This window comes from Eschrichtius robustus, chromosome 13 (genome assembly GCF_028021215.1).
Source record: "Eschrichtius robustus isolate mEscRob2 chromosome 13, mEscRob2.pri, whole genome shotgun sequence".
NCBI classification, from domain to species: domain Eukaryota; kingdom Metazoa; phylum Chordata; class Mammalia; order Artiodactyla; family Eschrichtiidae; genus Eschrichtius; species Eschrichtius robustus.
Genome location: NC_090836.1, coordinates 87245014 through 87258099, shown reverse-complemented (window position 1 = coordinate 87258099; position 13086 = coordinate 87245014). Strand labels below are relative to the sequence as shown.

The following is a 13086-nucleotide window of genomic DNA, read 5'->3' as shown; positions in this document are numbered from 1 at the left end:
AGGCCGCGATAGTGAGAGGCCCGCGCACCGCGATGAAGAGTGGCCCCCACTTGCCGCAACTAGAGAAAGCCCTCGCACAGAAACGAAGACCCAACACAGCCATAAATAAATAAATAAATAAATAAAATTTAAAAGTCCACTGTTTCAAATGTTTCTTGTAGGGCAAATTGATGATTGTGTGTAAAACTAACAGGAATATGTAAGGAATCATGATCCTTAAATTGTTGAAAATATTTTTATTGAGTACCTATGATGTGCAAACCTCTGTACAAGGCAGGAAGGAGAATTATAAAGATTGGAGAGACAATAAAACATAGTGGTTAAGAGTACAGAATCTAGAATCAGACTGCCTGGGTTCAAATTCTGGCTATTTCACTTAATAGCTGGATGGCCTTGGGAAAATCATGTAATTTACCTGTGCCTCAGTTTCCTTATCTGCCAAATGGGAGTAATAATTGAATCTACCTCGTAGAGTTGTGAGGATTTATTGAGATTGTGTGTGTGTGTGCGTACAAATATATATTATAGTGTTTAAAATGGTGCCTGGCACATAGTAAGCACTATTAAGTTTTTAGTTGATGTTATTTTACTTAGTTCTTAAAATTAGAGCCATCTGAAAAAGAAATAGGTCTCCTCAAGTAGAAGCGAGGCTCCTATCAACAAAAACTTCCAAGCTCAAGCTTACCAACACTTTCTAGTGACATGGTAGTGTGTTTTGAGCATATGATAGGAAAAGAGAACTCGATGACCTAAGAATCCTTCTAACCCAGAGAACCCCAGTTCTATGAATTATTCCAACTTCAGTGGAAGCTTTGCTGTCCCACGTGAAGAACCGTTAACTTTTATTTTGAGGTCACAGAATGAACTTCCAGAAAACCACCATTTTTCTCAACCAGTTAAAATCAAATGTAATATGTGTTTTCATTTCATGGTGCCTGAGGAAAATTTAATTGTAGCATGAACTCCAGCTCTTACTAGTTTAAAGTAAAATTGCCAAAATAAATAAAAATGTGGGATATTTCCGGGCTCACTCAGCTTCCGGGACATTTCAGTTTCTAGGGCTGCCGATCCGGTGCCTCTCACAAACATTTGATCTTCTTTCAAACATCTCTTGAAAACAAACAAAACCTCATATAGCTTCTAATGTGCGTGCTGTTAGGATGTAAGGGTGGAAAAGAAATGAGCTCCCGAAGAGCCCCTCCCCTACTCTCTCCTCCATCTCCTGACTGTCTCCCTCCCACCGATCACCAACAGGAAACAATGTTTTCTTAAGTAATAAACTTTGCAACTTCTCAAGTCCACTTGCATCCATGGGGGAAGATGAGGTCTATTGTCTTTGTTTGCCTGTGTGAAGGGAATAGGGCTTTTGGCAATATTTACTAGAAAACAGCGAGCTGACTTTTAATCCAAGGGCAAAGTTGATAGTCTGGAGTTAAAGTGGAAGCCTTTGGTAGCAAGGAAAAGGTAAATCATTTTAGAGGAAGCAGAATGCCATTTATGAGGTTTGAAATATCCACTATAGAATTCCTCAGTGATTAAAAGCCCAGCTACTGAGTCCTTTGAAAATCAGTGACAATATATATTGACTTAGGCAAGATAAGTTAACTTTTAAAGAAGGAACAGGCAAGGTTAGCAAAGGTTCTTCAGTGGCCACTAAACTTCCAGACCTGCAAGGTCAAAATCAGCTTCTCCATCCTCAGAGGCCTAACTGAAATCTGAGTACCTTTCCCTGATACCCGTCTTTTTGGGACTCCTTCTTTAATGGGACTCCTTTAACAGCCTTAGTGCTACCTCATTTTTATCTAGCAACCAAAAGAGATGGTTTAGAAATATATACTCACATTTAAACTCAAGTAGAGAGAAATGGAAATTGAGAACAGCAGGGAAATTATGAGAGATGTGGGACAATGGGTCTATGAGTCCATGTCTGGTACTTCTAGAGAGCAGAAACTTCTCACCGTACTAGGAACTCAATCATAGCTCAATGGGCCATTGCTAGATAAGTAACAAGAGCTAGAAAACATTTTCTAAAATTTCCATCTATATTTTATTCACTAATGTGGTTACAGTTTTAAGACCCATTGGTCAGAAAACTAACTCTTTTGAAAAAGTAGAGGTTTGATAGAAATAAGAATGCTAAAAGTCCATCCCACTAATTTTAATTCTAGATACCCTTGGTGGTAATTTACAATCTGTAGTTAACTACAGCAAATAGTTTTGAAGGGAAGGAGATTATTTTCTCTCCTTTGCTTTTTCTCTGTGTGTGTGTGTGTGTGTGTGTGTGTGTGTGTGCGTGAGCGCTGGTATTCACATGCCAAAATTCTTACAAAATTCTGTGTAAAATATATAAACATTCACATGGAGCTTTCTGTCTGGACAGCTCCAAGAGGTCATGTAATCAAAGACCAACCAGCTCCGCCATCCATGAAAATATGATGCGCTATTTTCACAGCTGTAGGTAACAATTATGGAAAGACAAAAATTCTAAATGATTACAAGTAAGACCATGGCAGGTTGAGGGTTGGGTAAAGATTCCTAATCAGTTGACGATTGTAGACTTGGGAACATGTGATAGTTATGTCATGGTATGAGTGTGGCAAGCTTGAATCATTCACGAGGCATTGGAGGACTAGAAAAAATGAAAAGTATAAAGGAATCAATAAATATATAGCATTATTTTGTCAGTATTGGTTGACCAAGGCCACGATTGGACGGCTCTGGTTTGTCTCTGTCAGTAATGATATTTGTTTCCTTCTTCAAAAAAACGCTAGGATGGAAGTAAAAGTACTTTTGGCACAATGCAATGATTCTGATTTTTTAAAAACTGTATACACGCATGAATTATTCTTGCACCATTTTCTGTCTTGGAAAAGCACTGGCTGGCACCATGCATGTTTACTCTTATATGCTGAAGGCTCCCATCAACCTCAAACAGATGCAAATCACTTTAACTTGTCATAGTGTTATTTTGTTCATCCTAAAAGTTCAGAAGATCCTTCCAAACTTGCAAAATTTCTCTCAATTCAGTGAGGAGGAAAATTCAGAACACAGTATTTGAATGTTCTGCCCAGATTTGTCACACACACAAAGAATGAGTGGAAGAGGGCAACACCCTTTCCTACTAATCCTCTGAACTCATCACTATTGCATTGAAATGACTCTAAAAGGTAACAACCCTGAGCCTTGCATCTCCCCAGAATATTATAATATAAATTACCACATACATGAGTTTAAGTACTCCAGCATATGTTGTATGTCAGATGAAACAATGCCATTTTGGAGGCTTAAGAGAAAAAGAATAATCAAATCCAGTTTTTAGGTAAAAATGTGCTGAATCTTTAGTACATATCAGTGAAATTGCTAGAATCTGGTGTTCCACTTTTTTAAATACCACAACATTTGAACCTTTCAGCAATTCCAAAATCAACTCCCTCTGGGAAAGATAGTGTGCTTAAAGTTTTTTTTCTTAATTTAAAAATGTAACACAAACACAAACAGCTAACTAAACAGGCTGCCCATATAATCAACAGTCTAAGCAGCTCTGAAGTATTTTACAACATCCTTCAAGACTATTAAAGGCAACATAAATAACTATTGCTGGCAAGGGAAAATACCCTTCAGCTTTTTTTTCCCTTTCCTTTTTTTTTTTTTGGTTTAATTTTTATTTATTTATTTATTTTTGGCTGCATTGGGTCTTTGTTGCCGTGGGCGGGCTTTCTCTAATTGCAGTGAGTGGGAGCTACTCTTCATTGCGGTGCGCGGGCTTCTCATTGCGGTGGCTTCTCTTGTTGCGGAGCATGGGCACTAGGTGTGTGGGCTTCCATAGTTGTGGCACATGGGCTCAGTAGTTGTGGTTCGTGGGCTCTAGAGTGCAGGCTCAGTAGTTGTGGCGCATGGGCCTAGTTTCTCTGAGGCATGTGGGATCTTCCCGGACCAGGGCTCGAACCCATGTCCCCTGAATTGGCAGGCAAATTCTTAACCACGGTGCCACCAGGGAAGAACCTCCCTTTCCTTTTTTTTTTTTTTTTTCTTTTTCAGGCTTTTAAACCATTTTGGTAGTGATTTCTTACATCACAGATAGAAATACTTGAAACAGAGTCAGGTGGTATCCTTTGAAAAGTAAGAAAGTTGCCAAGACAGGATAATTTGTGAATAATTATGGGATAAATATACTCCCTAAACCTGGGGATTCCTAGGGATGTACCAGTCACTAGAAAAAAGAGCTATACATCAGCACTCAAGGGAGCCCTGGGCACCCAGTAAATAACTACTCTTTCACCAGCCAGAGAAAGGGCAGCACCCAAGCATGGCGTGTGCTTTGACAACAGTAACTATTTTTTAAAAGGCAATAATAATAGCTGTTATTTATTAGGCATATGCTCTGTGGTAAGCGCTATCACGAATCACCTCATTCAATCTTCACTGTTAGCCTGTAGGGCAAATGCTATAATTACCCGCATTGCACAGATTAGAAAACTTGGGCTAAGGGCAGCTAAACGTCTTGCCAAGATCTTGCCCTAATAAGTGTTCAGACCAGAATCCAAACTCAAGACGGACTCTAGCGTGTTAACCATGCATTGTGCTCTCTCTTCTGCATTTCTTCGCTGATATTTACTGTACTGCAACCCGCCAGTTGTAAGTTCTGAGACCAGAGGGGGCTCTGTGCACAGCAGGAAGTAGGAAGCCACGCAAGGCTTGCTATGACCTGAACTCTATTCCACCACTCCTGCAGGAAATTTAAATCAATTTAACAAGCGTTTCCTGGTTTGCCACTTTGCTCAAAGCAACATGCATCCAGGGAGGAGACAGAGGTGCAGGAACAATGCTACCTGCCCTCAAGGAGCTTACTTTTTAGTGGGGAAGTGAACACTTACATAATTTATCCCACAGCACATCAATGCTCTAACAAAGGTAGACCCAGAGTGTATTCTGACAGCACAGAAGCCAGAACAGACTGCTGTTGCCATCAAGTTCGCAAAATAGATCTAAACCAAGGGCCCTTGAAACAGTAGGCTCTCTTGCATACAACTCTGCCAGGTAACTGTGTAAGGGTGATCACATGCAATCATAACAGTATGAGGTGGGTGCTCTTACCCCACCCTTTCATTTTACAAAACAGGAAACAGAAGGAGAGAAGAATGTAGTGATTGTCAAAGGTCACACAATTCTGTGCTGGGAGCTGGGATCCAAGCTAGGTATGTAAGCCCAGGACCTCCGAGAAACATAAATGAGACTGGGTTAAAGGAGCAAGGATTTCATTAGGGGAAATGCCCATGTGAAAAGCAATAGGAGAGGATCAGGGAAGCCTGAACAAGCCGTCAGAATGCAATGCAAGTCTGACCCCAATGAAGCAGAGGAAAGAGAGACAGTTGGGTGGAAGCATCCTAGACTGCTGAACAGTCTAAGCAAAGTTCAGCAAAGCCACTGAGGAGCCCTTGAGCCAAAGCTGGCCAATAAAAGAGTCTTGTGTTTCCCAGAAATTGGGTCTGCCTTGGTTTCCCCACCATACTCTTCTTGAGCTATGGGAGGGGTGTGCCAGGCCCATCCACTATGGCCAGAGGAGACAGTCATACTGGAAAAAGTGTGCATTCCCTCTATAACCACATAAAAGATAGGATGAGGTCTTTCCAGAAAAAATAAGTAAAGAAGAGGCTGAGCAGACCAACACTGTGCCCAGACTATACATCTCTCCCTTTGTTAAAGAGGCAGTTACTCCACCAGGAGCATACGTCTCTTGAAAAGTGCACTTTGTCCTTTGGTTTTAAAAGTCACATCCCAAAGCACTGAGTTGATTGCATGACACTCACTCTGCTTGGCTCCCACAGATGAAAGACTGACCTCACTCTCCTGGAATTTGAACTTGTAATCCCCCAAAATAACGAGACATCAAAGTTGATGTTGAGACATCTAAATCATCCTCTACAATTTCACGTGTCTCCAGGCCAAACCAGAAAAATAGCTAGAGCACATCCTTTTCAACAGGTAAAGAGCTGACATCTGGGCCATCTCTTCAATCATCCACTGCTCTTTCTTTTTTCCATTTTGCCCTGTTAAGGAGAAGGTCAATGCTCAGTTAGAACTTTATGCTGTACAATAGGCTGCTAACATTCCATGATGGACAGTATTTGCCTAGCATTTTTTATAGGGTGCCAGTCTTTTCTTAGAGTTTATGTCATACAATACTTAACTTGTTTGCAGTGGGTGCAGATGGAAACAGAGTCTATTGAAAACATCACTGCTCCCTCCCGAAAATGTAAAGGGCCTATTATCATCCTTCTTTTAGATTCTGTCTCTCGGGCAAAATCTCATAAAGATAGGCAGGGAGAAAATAAGGGCTTATAACATCCACAGGGTTAGCTTTTGTTAAATGAATGCTGTGCTACTGGACCTCTATCACTAACCATAAAAACAGGACTCAGCTCATATTGTGATAAGGGAGGGCACCCACTTCCCTAGAGTCTTGCCTTACCCTCCAAACCAGCATCTACCACCATTTGGGATCATGGGCAGCTCATGACATTATCAGTTATTGTTACTGGAAAGAGATGTGGATTTTGAGGCACCAGATACTGTCCTACCTCTTAGAGAGGCAGTACGGCAGAGTGGCTAACTGGTGAGCTCCAGAATCAGAAGGGACTGATACAAATTCCAACCGTGGTCACATCTTCACTCTAAGAAATTAGGAAAGTTGTTTAGCTTTTATAAGCTTCGTATTCCATAAAGGTAAAATGAGCAAGGCACTAGTACCCATCTCCAAGAGAACTATGAGAATTAAATAAGAGAATGTATACAATTAGCACCTTATAATACAGTGTCCAGCACATACAAATGTTCAAGTGATAGAATTGTTATTCTTTTATTAAAATAATAAATTATTTTACTATTAGTTCTAGGTCTACCGATTTGTGCCTATGTGACCTCAAGCAAGTCCCTAAATCTTAGGGAGCCTCGGATTGTGAATGAGACAGATGCAAACAACATCTCACAAGGTTGTTGGGAGGGTTCACTGAGACTACCGTGTAAACTGTAAAGTGTGTGCAAGTTTTAATCCAGATTCCTAGTATTGCCATTGTCATTAGCGCTCAGCAATCTTAATCCAAAGGTTTGTGGATAGCTTTCCTTTGGAAAAAACCAAGAGCTAGGATGTGCTAAGAGATAACGGGGGAATATGAATGACCCCTTCAGGGCATTTTCCAGCTTCCTAAATACCTGTGTACGGTACACACTGTGTAATAAAGTATATCACAAATTAACCCCTATCAAACCTATTTCCTCGTGAGTTGGTTAACCCTTCCTTCAGAGGGTAAATTTCCTCAACCAACCCCAGTGAGCTAAAGGACCAGCATTTTTTTTTGTAAATAATCTTACCTTCCCTGGTGTCAATAGGAAACAGTATTTACTCACTACTGTTTTCCTTTCAAAAATCTGTCTAGTTGCATACTAGAAACAGTTTCAGCTGGTTTGTTTGTCTTGGACAAGCTGTTGAAGTGAAAAGTTTTTGCTTGGCTGAATGTGGGACAGTTTCATAACCCCTTCAAGAAGTGCGTTGAAGGTGGGTGCCAGCTCCGACGGCTGCTTCTAACATGTCTCCACTTGCCGCCCATTGTCAGGTGGCCCGCGTCATTAAATTAAGACAGTGAGCAAAGCAACAGATGCAACTGAGACTAAATCCCTGAGTGCTCTTGTTTTGTCACTGTCATTGTCTGCAACAAAGAAGCCGCACGTGAGAGCCTGGGAAGAGAGCCAAACGCAAACCAGACGACATCCCAGCTGGTTTTGAATGGCCTCCACCATACGCCTGTGTGCATGGGAACCATGCTGCTTGGAGCAGTGTCCGCTTTATCAAGTGAGTTTCTGCCCATGACTTTGCTGCGATGCCGAGACAGACCCAGAAGAAACAGGCCAGAAGATCCCTCCACTCAGACTCTACACTTTAGACTCCTGCTTTGAGGGAAAAAGAATCTCTCTGTTGGGGAAAAGAATAAGATCTATATGGCTGGCCAAGCTCACCCCAATACTTTTTGCTACAGCCCTCATGAATTTGAAGAGGGAAGCATAGAAGATACTTGAAGTTTTTCTTCTGGAAATCTGAGACTAATTTGGCTTGAGAGGAAGACTGGAGATTAAATACCTCATGTACTTTCTTTTTACTTGTTACCATCTCATTCTGGAGCATTTTCCTAGTTGGGGCTTTATCCAGATTCTTGAAAACCTTCTTTTTCTAAGCAGGCATGCCTCCTAAACAGAAAAAGAGGTAAAACCCAAGTTAGGGTACTTTTAGACCTGTTGGTTAATTTGGTTACTAGTTTGATAGACTGATAGTGTCCTTAATAACAGCGATTGTGGGGTTTTGATGAGCCATATAAAATCAGCAGGGTCTACTGAGAACTGAACAGGAACGTTTCAAGGAGTTTGGGACAGTAGTGTCTCTACTCTGTAGCCCCATATGTCTTTCTTCCACTGTCTGGAGAACTCCTTTAAGGAAGCAGATTAAAAGGTAAGACTGGGAAGGAATACAAACTTTACTGTTAGCTTAACAGCAGAGCAACAAATGCGTGTTAAGTGAACTTGGTAGAAGTTGTACGATATTTGGGGGAAAAGTGGCAGGATTTTAAACAATAGTATTTCAAGCTATCCTATACAAATGCCCAATTGCTCCCCACAAAGTTTTTTTCAGTGGCCACTGAGCTAGATTCTTTTTTTTTTAATTGTGCCAGTTTGGTTTTGTTTTTTTTTTTAATTTTCAAAATTTATTTATTTATTTATTTTTGGCTGTGTTGGGTCTTCGTTTCTGTGCGAGGGCTTCCTCTAGTTGCGGCAAGCGGGGGCCACTCTTCATCGCGGTGCGCGGGCCTCTCACCGTCGCGGCCTCTCTTGTCGCGGAGCACAGGCTCCAGACGCGCAGGCTCAGTAGTTGTGGCTCACGGGCCTAGTTGCTCCGCGGCATGTGGGATCTTCCCAGACCAGGGCTCGAACCCGTGTCCCCTGCATTGGCAGGCAGATTCTCAACCACTGCGCCACCAGGGAAGCCCTGAGCTAGATATTTTAATAAACATTTTTACACAATGATCTTCCTTCTATTCAGTAGGTACAAGATATTTTGACCATCAACTTACAAAGGGCTAACTTGCTTTTATAAAGGTCTTGGTGGTAACTCTAATGTTCCAGGTAGAGCTGAAAAACATGTGTAAGAAAAATTATCAAGTCCCTATGGGTCTTAGTCAGTAGGTACAACTTCCAGGGACTGGTAGTTGATACTGCCCCACCTTCTTCCCCTCTCCAGTTCTCAGGGCTGAGTGAGCTCCAAGGTCCCTTACAATGATCTCTAAACTTCTAACAGTGATTGGGTGATTGATCATTTCCTTAGCCAGAAGGAAGAATTTGGAGATTCCAGTCACAATGGTGAGAATTCTTGGTTTTGGTCTTGATGGAAAATGTTCCCAGGAAAAAGGACACTGAATCCTTGAACCTCACTCTGTACCAATAATTATCTATTACATCCTTCTCTAAGGGCCTCCTGACTAGAAGTAAAATCAAGAGAAGCAGCACCTGATGTTTATGCATGCAAATGTTATTTCCTCCCAGATTGTATTTTACATCTTATTTGTCTAAATTAATGTTGCTATTTAAGTATATTCTAGGATAAAATAATAATTACAGAAAAAGTATAATGACTTGATTCTTCACATTATCAGAGGGTCCATTATATTCATTCATTCTTTCAATTCATTCTATAGCTATTTATTGAGCACCTGAAATGTTCTGGGCACTGCTCTAGACATGGGGCTGTAACAGTGAACAGAGACAAGTCCCTACTATCATAGGGCTTCTAAGCAAAACTCAGTATTCCTTGGATAACAGAATTGCTTGTTGATAGGTGAATGGTAGCACCAAAGCACGGAATCCAGAATTTTTAATCCAAGAATGGTTACTTTCCAATAAAGATGAAATAATAATAATAAGAGTAAATAACAATTGGTAATACTTACGTAGTGCTTACCGTGTGCCAGGCCTACTATAAGTGCTTTTATGTTCTAATTCTTTAATCCTTAATCCTACAACGTAGAAACTATTATTATCCTAGTTTATGGATGAAATTGAGACACAAGAGATTGTCACTTGCACAAGTTCACATAGCTAGAAAATGGAAGAGCTGGATTTGAGCACGGCTTAGAATGTCTGTGATTTTATAGACTCTAAATCAACTACAGAAATTCCCAATCTTCTACTTCTAAAGCTCTGCCTCTCTCCAAAGGAGATAAAGAAAAAATGAAAAAGAAATTGCTCCTTTTTACAAAAACTAAAACAGAACAAAATGCAATAAAACAACAAAGGATGATCCCAAAATGTGATTTTTTTCCTCACTAGGAAAAGATGTTCCAGGCCAGAAGACTGAATTTTAAAGGATCTCCTTCCTGTCAAGGAATCTGTGATAGTAGCTGATGAATAAAAACACATTTTTGTGTAATTATAAAGCAATCTGTGGTTCCCATGCCATCAAGGATAAACAGAAGTAGCCTGAGTGAGGTTTGGCTAAACTAAAAACTACAGGCCCATCTACTTATATGTCTTTCTCAGAAAAACTTGGCCCAAGCTGTCTGCTAAATTGAGTGGTGAGGCACAGATATGAAAGGTTGAGACCCAATGTTAGAAATAGATAGGTAGGATACAAAAAACTTCATCAAAGTAATGTCACTTTTTCTCCCTTATTTTTAGGAAGTACATTTGAAGAACACAAGTAGAGGGAGTGCAGGAAACAAGAACTACAGAATGTAGGAAGACTTTCCTGAAGAGTGAAGAATGACATGCCACTGGCAGGATCCTTTGCTCTGCACGAGTTACCTGTTAAACACCAGAAGACCTACCAAAAAAATAAGTTTGAGATGGGCATTCCCCCCAATGAAATACGCAAGTAAACATTCCAACAATGTCTTTAGGAGTGATTGTTAAAAGCTTTGCACCTTGCAAAAATGGTCCTGGAGTTGGTAGATTGCTGTTGATCCTTTATCAATAATGTTCTATAGAGAAAATATATATATAGATCTTAGTCCCTGCCTCTCAAGAGCCACAAATGCATGGGTGTATATAGATCCAGTTGCACTACATTTGTCTCTGAATCTTGGCTGCTAGAGACATTCATTCAGCAGCCTTATCTAAGTGGTTTATTAATTTTTTTATTTGCACTTCTTTCTACGCAACACAGGCTGTTTGTTTTACAGTGTCTGGTAATCTTGTTCGTCTATCCCTCTCCCCCCTTCATCACCTTTTTATTTGCCAAATTTGGCCTCCTCAATAGCAGCAGCAAGCAGTCAAATAGCACACCAATTTTTAACCCACAAGATTCCATCTGTGGCATTTGTACCAAATATAAGTTGGATGCATTTATTTTAGACACAAAGCTTTATTTTTTCCACATCTTGCTAAAAAAAATGCAAGTAGTTGCAACTTTGAGGCCAATCATTTTAGGCATATGTTTTAAGCATAGAAAGTCTCAAGCTCTGAATGGCTCCTTCAAATGATGAGTTAGTGTGCGACCTAATCAGTACTTCTCTCTTTTTATTTTTTCCATATAAAGCACTATGTAAATTTAGCATGTCAATAATACAGGATGTATCAAACAGTATGTAAAACTCTGTTTTTTAGTACAATGGTGCTATTTTGTAGTTTGTTATATGAAAGAGTCTGGCCAAAACGGTAAAAGGTGAAAGCAAAACAAGAGGAAGCCTGGAGCCAAAGGTGACACAGAGGGGAAGGGTACTCAAAATTTAACCACTTGGGAAAGAAAAGTTCCCCAATTATGCCTTCCAAAAGAAATAAGACACAAAGTCCACTGATGCAAATTTGATTGGCGAGTCCAGAGAGGAGTAGAAGAAGCAAAAAGCTAGGAATTTTAACAGTCCTGGTTTCTTATTCTCGCTGAAGAAACAAACATCTGCCGACTCTGTCAAGGACTCACCACCGTGTGACCTTGGGCAAGTCACTTCACCTCTCTGTGCCTCAGTTTCCTCATCTGCAAAATGGGGGCAATATGTCATCTACCTACCTCACAGGGGTGGTATGAGGATTAAAAAGATAAAGCTCCAGATTTTTATCCTGAGTTGCTATGAGGGCGTCAAGATCAGAGCCCTTGAGCTGCTGGGATGCAAGGAATTCTATGAACAACTCATTCACAGCATAGCTAGAAAATTGATAAGCTGAATGCTCCTGACATGCCAGTTCTTGTCAGTGAAGCTATCCAACTAACTATCCAACTAACTAGTTGTTAAAGGCTAACAGCTCAATCTCTTTTAAAACACTTTTCAAAATAACCTAGAAACATTTGATCTGCAATTTGATTTTGAATTCTGCATTTGGATTTAAGAATACAAAGTGAAAAGAGAGGAAAAGAAAAAAGGAGAAAAACAAAGATTTCTCCCAGCGAAAGGATGATTATTCCATTTGCTAGCACTTACTGACTCTGCCAGGAAGTTACTAATAACCTAATAATACTTCTTTTAATATTATAAATGATACTCTATTCATTTTGAAAAACAGTTCTTTCCGCTTTTCAAGTAATCTAAAAAAAGTCCCAAGATTTCAAATACTGAAATAATAACTAATAAAATGTCACGAATTTACTTTCTTTAATGAATTTTGTTCTTATCCTTGGAGATACTGATATATACATATATTTTTGGTTAAAGTATGCTTGACTAGAGTTGCTGGTTGAAAGACAAACATTTCCTTCACAGCTAGAAAATTTCCCTCATGTCTGCTTAGAAGAGTGGCCTCTAGTCCTCTGTGGATGTGTCTTATCCATTCAATTGAAAACTGGTATCAAGAAAATCCAATGATGAGGACAGGTCCATGCTGACCTAGAAAATATTTCCTGTCTACATATCAAGATTTTCTTATTAAAACAATGAATCATCCATCATTCAGATCTTTTTATCTGCCTTAGAACTTTTTGGTGAAAAGCAACCAGGCTTGATTATTTCATGCAAATTATATCCTTTTTATTCTTGGAGAGTGTACATGCAAAACAAAAATAACATCTTTAGTCTTCATCCCACTGGTTCACCTCAAGGTTCAGAGGCCAGAAAAAAA

At 39.9% G+C, this 13086-nt stretch overlaps 1 protein-coding gene across 2 annotated transcripts in view; it reads left to right on the top strand.

Moving 5' to 3' along the window:
- IGF1 (insulin like growth factor 1) overlaps positions 1-12538 on the top strand; it is a 71420-nt gene extending 58882 nt beyond the window's left edge. For both annotated transcript variants that reach the window (XM_068561098.1, XM_068561096.1), the window contains one exon: positions 10717-12538. In XM_068561098.1, the coding sequence (XP_068417199.1) occupies positions 10717-10776 (60 nt within the window). In that variant the 3' untranslated portion in view covers positions 10777-12538. The remainder of the gene's footprint in view (positions 1-10716) is intronic.
- The last annotated feature ends 548 nt before the right edge of the window (positions 12539-13086 follow it).